The sequence below is a fragment of the Cherax quadricarinatus genome, unplaced genomic scaffold, assembly GCF_038502225.1.
Source record: "Cherax quadricarinatus isolate ZL_2023a unplaced genomic scaffold, ASM3850222v1 Contig1561, whole genome shotgun sequence".
Lineage (NCBI taxonomy): Eukaryota > Metazoa > Arthropoda > Malacostraca > Decapoda > Parastacidae > Cherax > Cherax quadricarinatus.
This window is the reverse complement of record NW_027196587.1, coordinates 9,445-32,500: the sequence shown is the minus strand read 5'-3', so window position 1 is coordinate 32,500 and position 23,056 is coordinate 9,445. Positions and strand designations below refer to the sequence as shown.

Below are 23,056 nucleotides of genomic sequence, written 5' to 3'. Positions count from 1 at the left end.
AAGCTAGGATACAGAGTTTAGAAGAGGAACTGAAAAATCTGAAACAGCCTAAAGAACTAAAGAACATTTTGGGATTGACAACAGAGACTGCTACCTCAGCCACAAATAAGGGGACTGTAGGGAAAGAAGGGGCACAACTGCATGGAGATGCTCTATCAGAGGAGACTGTAGCAAATGAAAGAGCTAAGCTTTATGTGGAGGCCCTAACAGACAACAACAGAGCCCAAGGAAAGCCGAGAAGGGAAAATGACAGGCCACTGAGCCCAAGTACATTAGCCAGTGAAACTGATGAAAGGAAAGCTGCAGTGGAGGAAACCAAATTAAATGAGGGGATACACAGGGATATGCAGTGGGAGAATGAAAGGGTGAGGTCAGTCTTTGTGTATGGGCTCCAGGAAGTCGAAGGGGAAACATATGAAGCAAGAAAACAAGGGGAAAAAAAAGCAATTGAAAGCATCATGAAAGCAATAGGAGAAGACGATATGACCCAGCTGGAAAATTTTCGGAGAATAGGGGGGTTTGTAAAAAAAAGAACCCGGCCAGTGAGAGTGACCTTCAAGGCAGAAGCGACTCGGACCAGGATCCTGCAGGAGAAAGCACGATTAAGGGACATGACGGCATACAGGAAGGTGTATCTCGACCGCGACAGAACACAAGAAGAAAGGAAGAAACTGAGAGAGATGGTACAAAGGCGAAAGGAGGAAAGAGAGGGGATGGAGAAGACAGACAGGAGATCCCAGACCCAGGAAGAAGATCAAATACAGCCTCCCTCACAACTTCCTATAGAAGCCTCCCAACCAGGTCAACCCCAGTGCAACCAAACACTCTAAATCAAAACACCCATGCCACATCCAATGCCCCCACCCACTACATTACAAACTTCACCCCCACAGCAACAACCCATAGTTCCTTACCAGGTCTCCCACTTCCCCAACCCCAATATACTTCCCAGACCACAGTCTTAGAAAAGAAGTTGAAGGTGTGGTATACAAATGCAGATGGAATAACAAACAAGTATGAGGAGTGGCACGAAAGAATCAAAGAGACATCCCCAGACATAATAGCACTCACAGAAACAAAACTCACCAGAATAATAACAGATTCAATCTTTCCATCCGGATATCAAATCCTCAGGAAAGACAGAGGGAGGAGAGGGGGAGGAGGAGTTGCACTGCTCATTAAAAACCAGTGGGGTTTTGAGAAAATGGAAGGAATGGATGGCATGGGCGAAAGGGACTACTTAGTAGGAACAATCCAGTCTGAGGGACATAAGGTGATAATTGCAGTAATGTACAACCCACCACAGAACTGCAGGAGGCCAAGAGAAGAATACGATGAGAGCAACAGAGCAATGATCGACACACTAGCCGAGGTGGCCAGGAGAGCACACATGGGGGGAGCAAAGTTACTAGTTATGGGTGATTTCAATCACAAGGAGATTGACTGGGAAAACCTGGAGCCCCATGGGGGTCCCGAAACATGGAGAGCCAAGATGATGGATGTGGTACTGGAGAACCTCATGCATCAACATGTTAGAGACACTACCAGAGAGAGAGGAGAGGATGAACCAGCAAGGTTGGACCTTGTATTCACCATGAGTAGTTCGGACATCGAGGGTATCATGTATGAAAGGCCCCTGGGAGCTAGTGATCATGTGGTTCTGTGCTTCGACTACATAGTTGAGCTCCAAGTGGAGAGAGTAGCAGGAATAGGCTGGGAAAAACCAAACTACAAAAGGGGGAACTACTCAGGCATGAGGAACTTCCTTCAAGACATTCAGTGGGAGAGGGAACTGACAGGAAAACCAGTACAAGAAATGATGGACTATGTAGCAACAAAATGCAAGGAGGCAGAGGAGAGGTTTGTTCCCAAGGGAAACAGAAATAATGGGAAGAACAGAACGAGTCCTTGGTTCACCCAAAGGTGTAGGGAGGCAAAAACTAGGTGTACTAGAGAATGGAAAAGGTACAGAAGACAGAGAACTCAGGAAAATAAAGAAATCAGCCGAAGAGCCAGAAACGAATATGCACAGATAAGAAGGGAGGCTCAGAGACAATATGAAAATGACATAGCATCAAAAGTAAAGACTGACCCGAAGCTGTTGTACAGCCACATCAGGAGGAAAACAACAGTCAAGGACCAGGTAATCAGACTGAGGAAGGGTGATGGGGAATTCACAAGAAACGACCGAGAGGTATGTCAGGAGCTCAACACAAGATTTAAAGAGGTATTTACAGTGGAAACCAGTAGGACTCCAAGAAATCAGAACAGGGGGGCACACCAGCAAGTGCTGGATGAGGTACATATAACCAAGGAGGAGGTGAAGAAGCTGCTATGCGAACTTGACACCTCAAAGGCGGTGGGACCAGACAACATCTCTCCATGGGTCCTTAAAGAGGGAGCAGAGATATTGTGTGAGCCATTAACAAAGATCTTCAACACATCATTTGAAACTGGGCAACTCCCTGAGGTATGGAAAATGGCAAATGTAGTCCCAATTTTTAAAAAGGGAGACAGACATGAGGCACTAAACTACAGACCTGTATCACTAACGTGTATAGTATGCAAGGTCATGGAGAAGATCATCAGGAGGAGAGTGGTGGGGCACCTGGAAAGAAACAAGTGTATAATTGACAACCAGCACGGTTTCAGGGAAGGAAAATCCTGTGTCACAAACCTACTAGAGTTTTATGACAAGGTGACAGAAGTAAGACAAGAGAGAGAGGGGTGGATCGACTGCGTATTTTTGGACTGCAAGAAGGCCTTCGACACAGTTCCTCACAAGAGGTTACTGCAAAAGCTAGAGGACCAGGCACACATAACAGGAAAGGCACTGCAATGGATCAGAGAATATCTGACAGGGAGGCAACAACGAGTCATGGTACGCGACGAGGTGTCAGAGTGGGCGCCTGTGACAAGCGGGGTTCCACAGGGGTCAGTCCTAGGACCTGTGCTGTTCTTGGTATACGTGAACGACATAACGGAAGGGATAGACTCAGAAGTGTCCTTGTTTGCAGATGATGTGAAGTTAATGAGAAGAATCAAATCGGACGAGGATCAGGCAGGACTACAAAGAGACCTGGACAGGCTACAAGCCTGGTCCAGCAACTGGCTCCTTGAATTTAACCCTGCCAAATGCAAAGTCATGAAGATTGGGGAAGGGCAAAGAAGACCGCAGACACAATATAGTTTAGATGGCCAAAGACTGCAAACCTCACTCAAGGAAAAAGATCTGGGGGTGAGTATAACACCGAGCATATCTCCTGAGGCGCACATCAATCAGATAACTGCTGCAGCATACGGGCGCCTGGCAAACCTACGGATAGCGTTCCGATACCTCAGTAAGGATTCGTTTAAGACTCTGTATACCATCTACGTCAGGCCCATACTGGAGTATGCAGCACCAGTTTGGAATCCACACCTAGTCAAGCACGTCAAGAAATTAGAGAAAGTGCAAAGGTTTGCAACAAGACTAGTCCCAGAGCTACGGGGATTGTCCTATGAAGAAAGGTTGAGGGAAATCGGCCTGACGACACTGGAGGCCAGGAGGGTCAGGGGAGACATGATAACGACATATAAAATACTGCGCGGAATAGACGAGGTGGACAAAGACGGGATGTTCCAGAGATGGGACACAGACACAAGAGGTCACAATTGGAAGTTGAAGACTCAGATGAATCAAAGGGATGTTAGGAAGTATTTCTTCAGTCATAGAGTAGTCAGGCCATGGAATAGCCTAGAAAGTGATGTGGTGGAGGCAGGAACCATACATAGTTTTAAGGCGAGGTATGATAGAGCTCATGGGGCAGGGAGAGAGAGGACCTAGTAGCAATCAGCGAAGAGGCGGGGCCAGGAGCTGTGACTCGACCCCTGCAACCACAAATAGGTGAGTACAAATAGGTGAGTACACACACACACACACACAGTAACCACTCCGTCTCCAGACTCATCCAGGACACTGTAAGCCTCCGCCACCACAGCCTTGCGTTCCTCCGTCATTTCAGGCTGTTGGAGAGAGAGCAGAGTTGAAGTGAAAATTAATGTGCCTACATCTCAGCATATCATCCCCATCAGGTTTAAAAGAGTAATTGACCACAATAGAAGGAGGAAAAGGCGAGACATGATATCCACGTACAAGGTTGTGGAGGGACATGATAGCCACGTACAAGGTTGTGAAGGGACATGATAGCCACTTACAAGGTTGTGGAGGGACATGATAGCCACGTACAAGGTTGTGGAGGGACATGATAGCCACGTACAAGGTTGTGGAGGGACATGATAGCCACGTACAAGGTTGTGAAGGGACGTGATAGCCACGTACAAGGTTGTGAAGGGACATGATAGCCATGTACAAGGTTGTGGAGGGACATGATAGCCACGTACAAGGTTGTGAAGGGACATGATAGCCACGTACAAGGTTGTGAAGGGACATGATAGCCACGTACAAGGTTGTGGAGGGACATGATAGCCACGTACAAGGTTGTGAAGGGACATGATAGCCACGTACAAGGTTGTGGAGGGATATGATAGCCACGTACAAGGTTGTGAAGGGACATGATAGCCACGTACAAGGTTGTGAAGGGACATGATAGCCACGTACAAGGTTGTGGAGGGATATGATAGCCACGTACAAGATTGTGAAGGGACATGATAGCCACGTACAAGGTTGTGAAGGGACATGATATCCACGTACAAGGTTGTGGAGGGATATGATAGCCACGTACAAGGTTGTGAAGGGACATGATAGCCACGTACAAGGTTGTGAAGGGACATGATAGCCACGTACAAGGTTGTGAAGGGACAAGATATCCACGTACAAGGTTGTGAAGGGACATGATAGCCACGCACAAGGTTGTGGAGGGACATGATAGCCACGTACAAGGTTGTGAAGGGACATGATAGCCACGTACAAGGTTGTGAAGGGACATGATAGCCACGTACAAGGTTTTGAAGGGACATGATAGCCATGTACAAGGTTGTGAAGGGACATGATATCCACGTACAAGGTTGTGAAGGGACATGATAGCCTCGTACAAGGTTGTGAAGGGACATGATAGCCACGTACAAGGTTGTGAAGGGACATGATAGCCACGTACAACGTTGTGAAGGGACATGATAGCCACGTACAAGGTTGTGGAGGGACATGATAGCCACGTACAAGGTTGTGAAGGGACATGATAGCCACGTACAAGGTTGTGAAGGGACATGATATCCACGTACAAGGTTGTGGAGGAACATGATAGCCACGTACAATGTTGTGAAGGGACATGATAACCTCGTACAAGGTTGTGAAGGGACATGATAGCCACGTACAAGGTTGTGAAGGGACATGGTAGCCACGTACAAGGTTGTGAAGGGACATGATAGCCACGTACAAGGTTGTGAAGGGACATGATAGCCACGTACAAGGTTGTGAAGGGATATGATAGCCACGTACAAGGTTGTGAAGGGACATGATAGCCACGTACAAGGTTGTGAAGGTACATGATGACCTCGTACAAGGTTGTAAAAGGACATGATAACCTCGTACAAGGTTGTGAAGGGACATGCTAACCACGTACAAGGTTGTAAAGGGATATGATAACCTCGTACAAAGTTGTGAAGGGACATGATAACCTCGTAAAAGGTTGTGAAGATACATGATAACCACGTACAAGGTTGTGGAGGGATATGATAGCCACGTACAAGGTTGTGAAGGGACATGATAGCCACGTACAAGGTTGTGAAGGAACATGATAGCCACGTACAAGGTTGTGGAGGGATATGATAGCCACGTACAAGATTGTGAAGGGACATGATAGCCACGTACAAGGTTGTGAAGGGACATGATATCCACGTACAAGGTTGTGGAGGGATATGATAGCCACGTACAAGGTTGTGAAGGGACATGATAGCCACGTACAAGGTTGTGAAGGGACATGATAGCCACGTACAAGGTTGTGAAGGGACAAGATATCCACGTACAAGGTTGTGAAGGGACATGATAGCCACGCACAAGGTTGTGGAGGGACATGATAGCCACGTACAAGGTTGTGAAGGGACATGATAGCCACGTACAAGGTTGTGAAGGGACATGATAGCCACGTACAAGGTTGTGAAGGGACATGATAGCCATGTACAAGGTTGTGAAGGGACATGATATCCACGTACAAGGTTGTGAAGGGACATGATAGCCTCGTACAAGGTTGTGAAGGGACATGATAGCCACGTACAAGGTTGTGAAGGGATATGATAGCCACGTACAACGTTGTGAAGGGACATGATAGCCACGTACAAGGTTGTGGAGGGACATGATAGCCACGTACAAGGTTGTGAAGGGACATGATAGCCACGTACAAGGTTGTGAAGGGACATGATATCCACGTACAAGGTTGTGGAGGAACATGATAGCCACGTACAATGTTGTGAAGGGACATGATAACCTCGTACAAGGTTGTGAAGGGACATGATAGCCACGTACAAGGTTGTGAAGGGACATGGTAGCCACGTACAAGGTTGTGAAGGTACATGATGACCTCGTACAAGGTTGTAAAAGGACATGATAACCTCGTACAAGGTTGTGAAGGGACATGCTAACCACGTACAAGGTTGTAAAGGGATATGATAACCTCGTACAAAGTTGTGAAGGGACATGATAACCTCGTAAAAGGTTGTGAAGATACATGATAACCACGTACAAGGTTGTGGAGGGATATGATAGCCACGTACAAGGTTGTGAAGGGACATGATAGCCACGTACAAGGTTGTGAAGGAACATGATAGCCACGTACAAGGTTGTGGAGGGATATGATAGCCACGTACAAGATTGTGAAGGGACATGATAGCCACGTACAAGGTTGTGAAGGGACATGATATCCACGTACAAGGTTGTGGAGGGATATGATAGCCACGTACAAGGTTGTGAAGGGACACGATAGCCACGTACAAGGTTGTGAAGGGACATGATAGCCACGTACAAGGTTGTGAAGGGACAAGATATCCACGTACAAGGTTGTGAAGGGACATGATAGCCACGCACAAGGTTGTGGAGGGACATGATAGCCACGTACAAGGTTGTGAAGGGACATGATAGCCACGTACAAGGTTGTGAAGGGACATGATAGCCACGTACAAGGTTGTGAAGGGACATGATAGCCATGTACAAGGTTGTGAAGGGACATGATATCCACGTGCAAGGTTGTGAAGGGACATGATAGCCTCGTACAAGGTTGTGAAGGGACATGATAGCCACGTACAAGGTTGTGAAGGGACATGATAGCCACGTACAACGTTGTGAAGGGACATGATAGCCACGTACAAGGTTGTGGAGGGACATGATAGCCACGTACAAGGTTGTGAAGGGACATGATAGCCACGTACAAGGTTGTGAAGGGACATGATAGCCACGTACAAGGTTGTGAAGGGACATGATAGCCACGTACAAGGTTGTGAAGGGACATGATAGCCACGTACAAGGTTGTGAAGGGACATGATAGCCACGTACAAGGTTGTGAAGGGACATGATAGCCACGTACAAGGTTGTGAAGGGACATGATAGCCATGTACAAGGTTGTGAAGGGACATGATATCCACGTGCAAGGTTGTGAAGGGACATGATAGCCTCGTACAAGGTTGTGAAGGGACATGATAGCCACGTACAAGGTTGTGAAGGGACATGATAGCCACGTACAACGTTGTGAAGGGACATGATAGCCACGTACAAGGTTGTGGAGGGACATGATAGCCACGTACAAGGTTGTGAAGGGACATGATAGCCACGTACAAGGTTGTGAAGGGACATGATATCTACGTACAAGTTTGTGGAGGAACATGATAGCCACGTACAATGTTGTGAAGGGACATGATAACCTCGTACAAGGTTGTGAAGGGACATGATAGCCACGTACAAGGTTGTGAAGGGACATGATAGCCACGTACAAGGTTGTGAAGGGACATGATATCCACGTACAAGGTTGTGAAGGGACATGATAGCCACGTATAAGGTTGTGAAGGGACATGATAGCCACGTACAAGGTTGTGAAGGGACATGATAGCCACGTACAAGGTTGTGAAGGGACATGATAGCCACGTACAAGGTTGTGAAGGGATATGATAGCCACGTACAAGGTTGTGAAGGGACATGATGACCTCGTACAAGGTTGTAAAAGGACATGATAACCTCGTACAAGGTTGTGAAGGGACATGCTAACCACGTACAAGGTTGTAAAGGGATATGATAACCTCGTACAAAGTTGTGAAGGGACATGATAACCTCGTAAAAGGTTGTGAAGATACATGATAACCACGTACAAGGTTGTGAAGGGACATGATAGCCACGTACAAGGTTGTGAAGGGACATGATAGCCACGTACAAGGTTGTGAAGGGACATGATAACCTCGTACAGGGTTGTGAAGGGACATGATAACCACGTACAAGGTTGTGAAGGGACATGATAACCTCGTACAAGGCTGTGAAGGGACATGATGACCACGTACAAGGTTGTGAAAGGACATGATAGCCACGTACAAGGTTGTGAAGGGACATGATAACCTCGTACAGGGTTGTGAAGGGACATGATAACCACGTACAAGGTTGTGAAGGGACATGATAACCTCGTACAAGGCTGTGAAGGGACATGATGACCACGTACAAGGTTGTGAAAGGACATGATAGCCACGTACAAGGTTGTGAAGGGACATGATAACCTCGTAAAGGGAGCGAAGGGACATGATAGCCACGTACAAGGGAGCGAAGGGACATGATAGCCACGTACAAGGGAGCGAAGGGACATGATAGCCACGTACAAGGGTGTGAAGGGACATTAGAAAATTGATAAATATGATAACTTACCAACTGCAGTAAATATGAACTGAGGAAAAATGGAACTGAAGGAACACTGGAACAATTGTCATCGAAATGTGGCTGACCTGACAAGGTCAAGGCATTAGCTTAAGCCGGTAGAACATAAGAACATAAGAACATAAGAAAGGAGGAACACTGAAGGAGGCCTGCTGGCCCATACTAGGCAGGTCCTTTACAATTCATCCCACTAACAAAACATTTGCCCAGCCCAATTTTCAATGCATATGGCAATCTTTATTGAAGAAACGTTTCGTAACACAGTGGCTTCATCAGTCCAATACAAAGTAGAAAGGCGTAAGGAGAGGAGTTTGAGGTAATCAGTCCCTCAACCTGGAGCCGATGTGTTCAGTCCATCAATCTTGTAGAATGTATAGCATAGGGCCGTAGACGTGGCTTATATACTGTAGTGAGGTGAGGTGAAGCAGGTGGAGGCGGGGTCATAGTGGTACCATCCACTAGTCGAAGTAGTGAGGTGAGGTGAAGCTGGATGAGGCGGAGTCATAGTGGTACTATCAACTAGTCGAAGTATTCAGGTGAGGAGAAGCAGGAGGAGGCGGAGTCATAGTGGTACCATTCACTTGTCGAAGTAGTCAGGTGAGGTGAAGCAGGATGAGGCGCAGTCATAGTGGTACCATTCACTTGTCGAAGTAGTCAGGTGAGGTGAAGCAGGAGGAGGTGGAGTCATAGTGGTACCATTCACTTGTCGAAGTAGTCAGGCGAGGTGAAGCAGGAGGAGGCGGAGTCATAGTGGTACCATTCACTTGTCGAAGTAGTCAGGTGAGGTGAAGCAGGATGAGGCGGGGTCATAGTGGTACCATCCACTAGTCGAAGTAGTCAGGTGAGGTGAAGCAGGATGAGGCGGGGTCATAGTGGTACCATCCACTAGTCGAAGTAGTCAGGTGAGGTGAAGCAGGAGGAGGCGGAGTCATAGTAGTACCATCCACTAGTCGAAGTATTCAGGTGAGGTGAAGCAGGAGGAGGTGGGGTCATAGTGGTACCATCCACTAGTCGAAGTAGTCAGGTGAGGTGAAGCAGGAGGAGGCGGGGTCATAGTAGTACCATCTACTAGTCGAAGTAGTCAGGTGAGGTGAAGCAGGAGGAGGTGGGGTCATAGTGGTACCATCCACTAGTCGAAGTAGTCAGGTGAGGTGAAGCAGGAGGAGGCGGGGTCATAGTAGTACCATCCACTAGTCGAAGTTGGTCTTCGTCCAAACGTTGGACAAGTGTTAAAGAATTCTTTGTATCAAGATCCCATGATGACGCAGTGTCTGATCTCAAAGTCCTCCTCTCTTTACACCTTCCTGATTTGTATTGGACTGATGAAGTCACTGTGTGGCGAAACGTTTCCTTAATAAAGATTCCCATATGTTGGATATGTGTCTCAATCTTCAACTGGTCGGTTTTAAACCATTTATCATATCACCTAAGTACCTAATAATGCTTGGTGAACAGGTGCAGCGGATGTAAGATTTGTCCATCCGTATCGCCTTGTTCAGGATGCCACCTGCTGCCGACGATTAACACTCAGGCACCTATTTACTGCTAAGTGAATAGGGGTGGCTCGTGAAAGATTTGCTTATAAGTCTCACCCCCCCAGGATGCCACCTATTTCCTGCAAGGTAAACAGCATGAGCAAGGAATGTTGCCTGTATGCCTTACCATCCACTGAATACCACCCTCACCTGTTAGCAAAATTCTAGGTACCTGAACTCAAGGAAAGTCGTAATGAACGACTGTCAATGAATAAACAGAATAATGGACCGGGAGTCGAACCATGGTCCTGACAAATAGCAGGTCCAGCGCTGTACCACTGAGCTAAGAGGCTTGCAATAGGAATGCTTTACAGACAACACTTCGAGTATTTCTGTATCGAAGGTCACTGAAAAGTACTGGAGGGTATGAGAATAGATGTACTATTCTGGGTCTGTGGGAAGGTCACTTGGGTCACAGCCAGTGACCTCTAACATGTCTCAGAAGCCTCGTGGTTCAGTGGTGCAGCACTGGACCTGCTGCTACCAGTCAGGACTATAGAGTCCATGTTCATTCCTGTTTATTTATCCACTTTCTCGTTTATTGCTAGGTAAACAGGGGCAGTAGGTGAAGGAAGACGTACACATAGGTCTCACCGTGCCCAGGATGCCACCAACAACAGTCAACTAACACGTTCTTAATATGAAATGGTACAGCAGATGTAATGACATCTGCCCATATGACTCACAATGCCCAGGACGCCACCTGCTTTCTGCTTTGTGATCAGGGAAAGCAGATGTAAGGAAATTTTGAGCCAATGTCTCACCCACTACAGGATGCCACCCAAAACCATTGCCTAGCAGTTAAGTACCTATTTACTGCTACATGAATAAGATCAGGTGTGAGGACACTTGCTAATTAGTCTCACTCTGCACGGGATGCCACCTACAATTGCTGACTAAACCCCAGGTACCTATTTACCTCAACACGAACAGAGACCTCAGATGTAGAGACTTGCTGATACATCTTACAATACTCAGTATGCCACCCACAACAGTACCTATTTACAGCTACGTAAAGGACATCACGTGTATAAGAGACTAACGCATACATCTCAGCCTGCCCAGGATGCCATCCACAGCAATCGACTAACATCCAAGTAACTAATGCGTGATAAACAGGGATAAAAGGGAGACTTATCCATATTTCTCACCTTGGAAATTTAGACACAAATGCAGTGTAATGCTTTCTTTATTGTTACATCTATTTTTCCATTGTACAAATATTTTATACCATTTATCGCCATAAGAAGAATGGTGGACAGGTGAGCCAGCGGAAGGCCTCGGTCAGATGACCAAAAGCTCCAATGGCGGGTAATTATATGACTATGTCCAGCGTCAGGAAACACTTGTTTCGTCTCACCGTGCCTATGATGGTAACAGAACAGTCGGCTAATACCTAGGTACCTATTTACTGCAACGTGAAGAATGGAAGCAGGTGTAAGAAACATTTCTCCTACGTCTCGCTCTGTCCAGGATGCAACTCACATCTGTGAACTAACATCTGTGTAACTACTTACCGTTTGATTTATAGGGAAGTAGGTGTAAGGAAACTCTCCCTAGGATGCTACCCACAATAGACGACTAATATCCATGTACCTATTTCCTGCTAGGTGAACAGGGAAAGCATGTACAATTAATTTTGCCCATATATTTCATCCTGAACAGTGTGTGGGCAAGTTGACATGTTCATAAGTAACACTGCCCAGGATGCAACCTTCAAGAGTCAACTAGCACCCAGGTACCTATTTACTGCTAGGTAAATAGGGCCAACAGGTATTGGGAGATTTGTTCATACGTCTCACCCTGCTCAGGACACCCTTCATAATATTCAGCTAACACCCCGCTACCTATTTACTGCTGGGAGAAGATGGACATAAGGTGCAAAAAGACCTGCTCCTACGCCTTACTCTTTCCGGGATTCCACCCTCAACATTCCCCTAACACCCTGGTGCCTATTTTCTTTGAGGTGAGCAGGGGCAGTAGGTGTATGAAGGCTTGTTCATTCACCTCATCCTACCCAGAATGCCACCCTAGCAGACACTTAACACCCTAGTACCTATTTACTGCTAGGTGAAGAGGGACAGTAGGTGGACGGAAACTTGTCCACACGTTTCACTCTGGCAAGAATTCTATCCACATAATTCGACTAACACCCAGGTACCTAATTATCGCATGATAAACAGGGAAATTTTTTTATCAAGTTAAGCGCTAAACCCACAAGGGTCATATAGCTCTATAAAAATGAACAGGGAAAAAACTTGTAAGGGGACTTACATGTATTCAAGGCAGGTGAAATTGCTGACAGAGAACCTTCACGGAGCTTGAAGTTCCTAAACCTGTACTCCCTGGAACGCAGGCGGAAGAGATACATGATTATATACACCTGGAAAATCCTAGAGGGACTAGTACCGAACTTGCACACGAAAATCACTCACTACGAAAGCAAAAGACTTGGCAGACGATGCAACATCCCCCAAATGAAAAGCACGGGTGTCACTAGCACGTTAAGAGACCATACAATAAGTGTCAGGGGCCCGAGACTGTTCAACTGCCTCCCAGCATACATAAGGGTGATTACCAACAGACCTCTGGCAGTCTTCAAGCAGGCATTGGACAAGCACCTAAAGTCGGTTCCTGACCAGGATTGCGTGCAGCCAGCAGTAACAGTCTGGTTGATCAGACTCTGATCTACCATGAGGCCTGGTCACAAGCCGGGCCGCGGGGGCGTTGACCCCCGGAATTCTCTCCAGGTAAACTCCAGGTACAACAGTCAACTAACACCCAGATACCTATTTACTGCTAGGTGAACAGGGGCGGGTAGAGGGTATATGGAGATTTACCCATTCATCTCCCCTTCCCTAAGATGCAATCCTCAGCAGGAGATTTCTCTATGCGCCTCACCCTGCCCAGGATGTCACCCACAACAGCCAACTCACCCTAAGGACAAGTGTACTGAGACTCATCCATACGTCGCATCCAACACTGGATGTCACCCTCGGCAGTGGATTAATTTACTGCTATTTGAATAACGATAGTAAGTTTAAGGATACTTGTCAACACGTTGCATCGTTCCGTGGACGCAGTGCACAACACCCCTGGACGCAGTGCACAACACCCCTGGACGCAGTGTACAACACCCCTGGACGCAGTGCACAGCACCCCTGGACGCAGTGCACAACACCCCTCACCTAATACACAACTTGTTATCACCTGCAGTTCACGATACTGTCACTCCCACGAGCCCCCTTGGGGAAGATGACAGACCAGAGGCCTAGCTTCTCCCTACGAGCCCTGTGAGGACGGGAAATGGGATTAGGCCTGGGGACAGTTGGTCCCAGAAGATGAGGAGGTACTTGTACCTCCTCCCATGGCAAACAGGTCTCAGACACTCCCAAGAGAGGGAGCCAAGGCCGGGTCACCATATGGAAAAGACCCGGGCCGGGAGAGTAACGGCAAATCAAGAAGATAAGCTCCGGATCCCGGAACTCTGGGTTATAAACCAATTGCATTACCTCTATATTAAAGTAAGCACATTACCCTAAGTTTATCGAGGAACTCTTCATAGTTGATGGTTCCAGTACCGTCCTCATCCATGCTGGAGAAGATCTCACCCACTTCCTCATCATCCAAGTGCAGTCCGAAGTTGTGAATGGCCTCGCCTAGTTCCTCTTGGTTCAGAGTACGACTTCCGTCATCATCAGCGATCCGGAACATCCTTAGAAACATGTCAAATTAGTTATTTATCCTACTAGGAGCTAGATTTGTTTTTAGATTGATTAGGCAGCCTCACATTCTGTGAGTGAACATTACGTTGGTTTACCTACTGACCACAACTGGAATAGTACACAAGACCTAAAATCTTTGTAAATGGTCCAAAACGGACCGAAAAGTCGTCGTAAGCTCCTCTTTCTTATGTACGGGTTATTTGCGTATTGTTCCAGTCACTATTATACCTTTCGTTCTTTACCTCTAAACAAGTTCTAGGTTCTAACTTTCTCAGATAAGTTTTACATGTTAATAGAATTAAACTAAATACAAAGTACGATGCATTAATTATTTGCATATTATATAATTTATGTCTCACTGGAGCCAATACAGTGTGTACTCTGGAAATATTTATCGTTATATGTGTACAACTTGTACACAATATAAAGTGATTGTATTATGGTATAATACAAACCTGTATGAGCCAAAACCAGACGTGTACATCTGTTTATATTCTCCACATCTCTGTCCTCTTTTATTTACTCATTCTCTCTCTCTCTCTCTCTCTCTCTCTCTCTCTCTCTCTCTCTTTAATTCGTTTTATCTCGTTTACTCACCTCTCACCCTATATTAAGACTACAAATATTTTAAGGTAAGTAATGAGTGTACTATATGTGTATTCTACTTCTTTTTATTGTTTTTTAATGCTTACCTGGAGTTTACCTGGAGGGAGTTCCGGGGGTCAACGCCCCCGCGGCCCGGTCTGTAACCAGGCCTCCTGGTGGATCAAAGCCTGATCAACCAGGCTAGTTCAATTGCTAAAATATGTTAGTGTAAACTTGTTATCTAGCATTTGTATACATTAATAAAAAAAAGGGGTGTTCCACTTTACGGCGGAAATAGCCGTAAAATGGAACACCCTGGAACCTAACCTGCCGTATAAGTGGGGCCCAACTGTCTTAGGGAAGCCTACAATTATGAATGTTTATTGATTGCTCTCCATTATGAATAAACAATTGACTCTATCTTCATCTGATGTAAATTCTACATAGACTAATTATGTCAGAGATTATAAACATTAACATTCAATTAAACTAACTTAACCTTACAAATGTCTGTATTTATGAAATCTTAAGGTTGCCATAAATACTTTAGGTAAGGTTAGGTTAGGTTAGGTTATATTAGGTAAGGTTTGTTAGGTTAGGTTAGGTTAGATTAGATTTGGTTAGGTTAGGTAAGGTTTGTTAGGTTAGGTTAGATTAGGTTAGATTAGATTAGGTTAGGTTAGGTTAGATTAGATTAGCTTAGATTAGATTAGATTAGATTAGATTAGATTAGATTAGGTTAGGTTAGATTAGACTAGGTTAGGTTAGATTAGGTTAGGTTAGGTTCGTTAGGTTTGGTTAGATTAGGCTAGACTAGGTTAGGTTAGGTTACGTTAGGTTAGGTTAGGTTAGATTAGATTAGCTTAGATTAGATTAGATTAGGTTAGGTTAGATTAGACTAGGTTAGGTTAGATTAGGTTAGGTTAGATTAGGTTAGGTTAGATTAGGTTAGGTTAGATTAGACTAGGTTAGGTTAGATTAGGTTAGGTTAGATTAGACTAGGTTAGGTTAGATTAGGTTAGGTTAGATTAGGTTAGGTTAGATTAGATTAGGTTAGGTTAGGTTAGGTTAGATTAGATTAGGTTAGATTAGATTAGGTTAGGTTTGTCAGGAAACAGGACAAGTGTTTCCTGAAGTGGGACTCAGATGATGACCCACCGTTGGACCTTTTGGTCACCTGACCGAGGCCTTCCACTGGCTTACCGGTCCACCCTTAGAAAAATTATAGTCGTAGATATAACCATTTCTTCTAAAATATATATATATATATATATATATATATATATATATATATATATATATATATATATATATATATATATATATATATATATATGCAAAACAACCACTGTGAAAGAATAGAGAAATATCAAGCGCTTTCGTGACTACTCACATTATCAAGGAACAATGAAAGTAATGCATTAAAGGAAGGCATATAAAGGGTCTAGCTCACACCTCACTATCACATCCCACAACAAAGCAACACCTGACACGCGACTCATCAGAAAGAGAACACTGCAGAAGGCCCGCTGTCCCAACTAGACAGGTCCTTCACGCAACCCAACTATTCTGCCCAAGAATAAAGAATTTTAAAATTTATTATTTGTCCAATGTATTATTAAATTCTTCCCAAATTCTATTAATTATAAATGGATCTAATTTATATAAACCAAAGGAAATATTCATATTATTGTCAAAACTGCTTTTTATGAAACAAGATTCAATTATATTCCTGTCGACCATGGACTTGCTTGATACTACTTTCTCAACTTTTTGAAAATCAATTGGATGGTTAAAATCTCTCACATGAATAAATAGAGCATTGGAATCTTGTCCAGTTCTAATGCTATATTTATGTTGTTTTAATCTTAGTTCGAGATTTTTACCAGTTTGACCGTAATAAACTTTATCGCAAATTTTACAAGGAATCTTATAGACACATCCATCAGCATTTTGGGGGGAATTCTTTATCAAAAGTTTTTTTACTGTATCAAGATTTTTAAATACAACTTTGATATTAAAAGTCTTAAGAAGAGAAGGCATATCAACCAAGTTTTCATGGTAAGGGAGAACCAACATATTTTTAGTTGAATAAGGCTGGTTGTCCCTTTTTGGATTGTAAAAAGTATTTCTAGCAACTTTAAAAGATTTATCAATTACATTTCTTGGGTATTTCAAATCATTACCTATTTCATAAATTTTGGATATTTCCTCATCTATGAACTCTGGACTACAAATTCGTAAAGCTCTCAAAAACATTGATGAGAAAACAGACAGTTTAACTCTATCTTGATGTGAAGAATAATAGTGGACATAGGAACAGTTATTTGTAGGTTTTCTGTAAATTTTAAATTTGAATTCATTATTACCCTTAATAATTAAAACATCTAGAAAAGGCAATGAGTTATTTTCTTCAAACTCAACAGTAAAGTTTATAGAATGGGCTAAGCTATTTAATTTGCCAAGGAAATGGTGTATATCTACATTCTTGGGCATAAGACACAAAATATCATCAACATATCTGAACCATTTAGCTCTATTAGGGAGGATTGTGTTAAGCAGCCTTGTTTCAAAAAATTCCATGTATAGGTTACTAAGAACAGGTGAAAGAGGATTTCCCATTGCCATACCAAACTTCTGAGTGTAAAACTTATCATTAAATACAAATTTTGCATCAACAATGCAAAGTTTAATAAGTTTAATGATAGTAGGAACTGGCAATGGTAAATCATAATTAACGAGTTCTTCAGATAAGAAACTTAATAAATCATCAACAGGAACTTTCGTAAACAAGGAAGTAACATCAAAACTAACCATGTTAAAATCATTTAAGTCAGTCAAGGAGCTTAATTTATCAACTAAATCTATGTTGTTTTTAACATTAAAGTTAGAAATTTTGCCAACAATAGGGCTCAAAATGTCAACAAGCCATTTGGATAATTTATATGAAACTGATCCTATGGAGCTAATAATTGGTCTGACTGGATTCCCTGGTTTGTGTGTTTTTATTAGTCCATACATGTAAGGTAAAGATGGATTAGTGGAAGTAAATTGTTTGACTAATTCATCTTTGCCTTTCAGTAGAAGTTTTATTGTTTTATTGAAATTGCTGTTAACGGTTTCTAGGGGATTTTTTCTAAGTTTAGAATAGGTTTCAGTATCATCTAAGAGATTATTCATTTTTTCTTGGTAATCATTTTCTTTCATAATTACTATTGCATTTATTTTGTCTGCTTTAGTAAGGCGCAAATTTTTATTGTTATTAAGTGTATCATAAGACTTAAAGAATCTTTGAGGGCAATTGGGAATGTTTGGTTTTAACATAGAGCTATATACCATTCCTTTACTAATATTAATTTCATCAGTGGATAAATCAGAAAATTTTTCAAAGTTACAAAAGGCTTTTGCAATTTCAACATTATTAAGTTTTTTTGAAGTTGCAAAACTTAGGCCAAAACCTAGAGCAGCAGTTGTATTTTTGTCTAAAATTTCATCTGATAAGTTAATTACAAAATTGTTATTAGCATGCTTTGTCCAATCACTATTTTCAATTAAAATGTCTAATTTTCTTTGTAGTTTGTTTTTGAGTTCATTACAAATTCTTCTGAGTTTATTATAGCAATGATCCAACATACTGTGTTTCCATTCTGATGGAATGGCCTGATTAAAAGAGTATTTTTTGTTTCTCAATATTTTGAATGCTTCCTTCTCCTGTATTTTAGTTATTTCAATATGTTTCTGAAGAATAATTCTCATAAAATCATCAAAAGGACGATCTCTCATGTCAAGGATGATATTGGGTAAAAGAGACTTGGGCAGAACTTGTTCATTTAAACAATTTTTTAAAAAATTAAGTCGAATTTTTAACTTGTGGGACTTGATCAGTGCAGAAGAAAACTGGGAAACAAAAGATATATGATTAGGAAAGCTTATCGAGAACATTCTGAAGAGTCGTGTGGTATCCATTAATGCAATAAGATCACAGTAAACAGGTGATTTCAGAATATGCAAAACAACCACTGTGAAAGAATAGAGAAATTCTAAGCGCTTTCGTGACTACTCACATTATCAAGGAACAAGGAAAGTAAAGCATCAAAGGACGGCAAGTAAAGGGTCTAGCCCACACCTCACTATCAGAACCCAAAACAAAGAAACACCTGACGCGAGCAGGCCGCCGGCCCAACTAGACAGGTCCTTCACACAACTCACCCACAAACTATTCTACCCAAGAAAATTTAAAAATTATTATTTGTCCAATGTATTATTAAATTCTTCCCAAATTCTATTAATTATAAATGGATCTAATTTATATAAACCAAAGGAAATATTCATATTATTGTCAAAACTGCTTTTTATGAAACAAGATTCAATTATATTCCTGTCGACCATGGACTTGCTTGATACTACTTTCTCAACTTTTTGAAAATCAATTGGATGGTTAAAATCTCTTACATGAATAAATAGAGCATTGGAATCTTGTCCAGTTCTAATGCTATATTTATGTTGTTTTAATCTTAGTTCGAGATTTTTACCAGTTTGACCGTAATAATATTAAAAGTCTTAAGAAGAGAAGGCATATCAACCAAGTTTTCATGGTAAGGGAGAACCAACATATTTTTAGTTGAATAAGGCTGGTTGTCCCTTTTTGGATTGTAAAAAGTATTTCTAGCAATTTTAAAAGATTTATCAATTACGTTTCTTGGGTATTTTAAATCATTAGCTATTTCATAAATTTTGGATATTTCCTCATCTATGGTACCTCCTTGGGTGGTTGCTATCTACCAGCCTACTACCACAGGATGGTAGTACCTTCCTGGATGGTTGTCTACCAGCCTACTACCACAGGATGGTAGTACCTCCCTGGGTGGTTGCTATCTACCAGCCTACTACCACTGGATGGTAATACCTCCCTGGGTGGTTGCTGTCTACCAACCAACTACCACAGGATGGTAGTACCTCCCTGGGTGGTTGCTGTCTACCAACCAACTACCACAGGATGGTAGTACCTCCCTGGGTGGTTGCTGTCTACCAACCAACTACCACAGGATGGTAGTACCTCCCTGGGTGGTTGCTGTCTACCAACCAACTACCACAGGATGGTAGTACCTCCCTGGGTGGTTGCTGTCTACCAACCAACTACCACAGGATGGTAGTACCTCCCTGGGTGGTTGCTGTCTACCAACCAACTACCACAGGATGGTAGTACCTCCCTGGGTGGTTGCTGTCTACCAACCTACTACCACAGGATGGTAGTACGTCCCTGGGTGGTTGCTGTCTACCAACCAACTACCACAGGATGGTAGTACCTCCCTGGGTGGTTGCTGTCTACCAACCTACTACCACAGGATGGTAGTACCTCCCTGGGTGGTTGCTGTCTACCAACCTACTACCACAGGATGGTAGTACCTCCCTGGGTGGTTGCTGTCTACCAACCTACTACCACAGGATGGTAGTACCTCCCTGGGTGGTTGCTGTATACCAACCTACTATGGTAGTACATCCCTGGGTGGTTGCTGTCTACCAACCTACTACCACAGGATGGTAGTACCTCCCTGGGTGGTTGCTGTCTACCAACCTACTACCACAGGACGGTAGTACCTCCCTGGGTGGTTGTTGTCTACCAACCTACTACCACAGGAGGTAGTACCTCCCTGGGTGGTTGCTGTCTACCAACGTACTACCACAGGACGGTAATACCGCCCTGGGTGGTTGATGTCTGCCAACCTACTACCACAGGACGGTAGTGCCTCCCTGGGTGGTTGAAGTCTACCAACCTACTACCACAGGACAGTAGTACCTCCCTGGGTGGTTGCTGTCTACCAACCTACTACCACAGGACGGTAGTACCTCCCTGGGTGGTTGCTGTCTACCAACCTACTACCACAGGACGGTAGTACCTCCCTGGGTGGTTGCTGTCTACCAACCTACTACCACAGGACAGTAGTACCTCCCTGGGTGGTTGCTGTCTACCAACCTACTACCACAGGACGGTAGTACCTCCCTGGGTGGTTGCTGTCTACCAACCTACTACCACAGGACAGTAGTACCTCCCTGGGTGGTTGCTGTCTACCAACCTACTACCACAGGACGGTAGTACCTCCCTGGGTGGTTGCTGTCTACCAACCTACTACCACAGGACAGTAGTACCTCCCTGGGTGGTTGCTGTCTACCAACCTACCACCACAGGACAGTAGTACCTCCCTGGGTGGTTGTTGTCTACCAACCTACTACCACAGGACAGTAGTACCTCCCTGGGTGGTTGCTGTCTACCAACCTACTACCACAGGACGGTAGTACCTCCCTGGGTGGTTGCTGTCTACCAACCTACTACCACAGGACGGTAGTACCTCCCTGGGTGGTTGTTGTCTACCAACCTACTACCACAGGACGGTAGTACCTCCCTGGGTGGTTGCTGTCTACCAACCTACTACCACAGGACAGTAGTACCTCCCTGGGTGGTTGTTGTCTACCAACCTACTACCACAGGACGGTAGTACCTCCCTGGGTGGTTGCTGTCTACCAACCTACTACCACAGGACGGTAGTACCTCCCTGGGTGGTTGCTGTCTACCAACCTACTACCACAGGACGGTAGTACCTCCCTGGGTGGTTGCTGTCTACCAACCTACTACCACAGGACGGTAGTACCTCCCTGGGTGGTTGCTGTCTACCAACCTACTACCACAGGACGGTAGTACCTCCCTGGGTGGTTGCTGTCTACCAACCTACTACCACAGGACAGTAGTACCTCCCTGGGTGGTTGCTGTCTACCAACCTACTACCACAGGACGGTAGTACCTCCCTGGGTGGTTGCTGTCTACCAACCTACTACCACAGGACGGTAGTACCTCCCTGGGTGGTTGCTGTCTACCAACCTACTACCACAGGACGGTAGTACCTCCCTGGGTGGTTGCTGTCTACCAACCTACTACCACAGGACGGTAGTACCTCCCTGGGTGGTTGCTGTCTACCAACCTACTACCACAGGACGGTAGTACCTCCCTGGGTGGTTGCTGTCTACCAACCTACTACCACAGGACGGTAGTACCTCCCTGGGTGGTTGCTGTCTACCAACCTACTACCACAGGACGGTAGTACCTCCCTGGGTGGTTGCTGTCTACCAACCTACTACCACAGGATGGTAGTACCTCCCTGGGTGGTTGCTGTCTACCAACCTACTACCACAGGACGGTAGTACCCACCTGCCAAGTGTACCTTCGAACTAACAGATGGTTCTGAGCCCACCTGCCAAATGCAGCTACGAACTGACAGAAGGTTCTGTACCCACCTGCCAAATGTAGCTACGAACTGACAGAAGGTTCTGTACCCACCTGCCAAATGTACCTACGAACTAACAGAAGGTTCTGTACCCACCTGCCAAATGCAGCTACGAACTAACACAAGGTTCTGTACCCACCTGCCAGATGTACCTACTAACTTACAGAAGGTTCTGAGCCCACCTGCCAAATGCAGCTACGAACTGACAGAAGGTTCTGTACCCACCTGCCAAATGTAGCTACGACCTGACTAGGTTGGGTGCATTGGCTTAAGCCGGTAGGAGACTTGGACCTGCCTCGCATGGGCCAGTAGGCCTTCTGCAGTGTTCCTTCGTTCTTATGTTCTTAACTAACAGAAGGTTCTGAGCCCACCTGCCAAATGTAGCTACGAACTAACAGAAGGTTCTGTATCCACCTGCCAAATGTAGCTACGAACTAACAGAAGGTTCTGTACCCACCTGCCAAATGTAGCTACGAACTAACAGAAGGTTCTGAGCCCACCTGCCAAATGTAGCTACGAACTAACAGAAGGTTCTGTACCCACCTGCCAAATGTAGCTACGAACTAACAGAAGGTTCTGTACCCACCTGCCAAATGTAGCTACGAACTAACAGAAGGTTCTGTACCCACCTGCCAAATGTAGCTACGAACTAACAGAAGGTTCTGAGCCCACCTGCCAAATGTAGCTACGAACTAACAGAAGGTTCTGAGCCCACCTGCCAAATGTAGCTACGAACTAACAGAAGGTTCTGAGCCCACCTGCCAAATGTAGCTACGAACTAACAGAAGGTTCTGTACCCACCTGCCAAATGTAGCTACGAACAGAAGGTTCTGTACCCACCTGCCAAAGCGCATGATACCGTTGTACCCATGTGTCAACAGAAGATTCTGAAGCTTCTCCATGGCTGAGGAAGACTCGCCGGCTGCTGCCTCGGCTGCTTCCTTCATGTCACTTTCCCGAGTCATTCTGTCAGAATAAATCCTCATGAGAACGATTAAATCCATGCATTGGAAAAAAAATTAATCCCGAATTAGGAATGAAAGAAGAATCCGTCCAGGATTTATATAGAATAGGAAGAGGAATTGTCCAGGATTT

At 44.5% G+C, this 23,056-nt stretch overlaps 1 protein-coding gene across 1 annotated transcript in view; it reads right to left on the bottom strand.

Moving 5' to 3' along the window:
- Nucleotides 1–22,932, bottom strand: part of LOC138851680 (crustacean calcium-binding protein 23-like) — a 27,547-nt gene extending 4,615 nt beyond the window's left edge. Inside the window, exons 1-3 of the mRNA XM_070081053.1 lie at nucleotides 22,802–22,932; nucleotides 13,912–14,089; nucleotides 3,931–4,005 (exon numbers count right to left, since the gene is read on the bottom strand). Of these exons, the coding sequence (XP_069937154.1) occupies nucleotides 3,931–4,005; nucleotides 13,912–14,089; nucleotides 22,802–22,926 (378 nt within the window). The 5' untranslated portion in view covers nucleotides 22,927–22,932. The remainder of the gene's footprint in view (nucleotides 1–3,930; nucleotides 4,006–13,911; nucleotides 14,090–22,801) is intronic.
- Nucleotides 22,933–23,056: the final 124 nt, after the last annotated feature.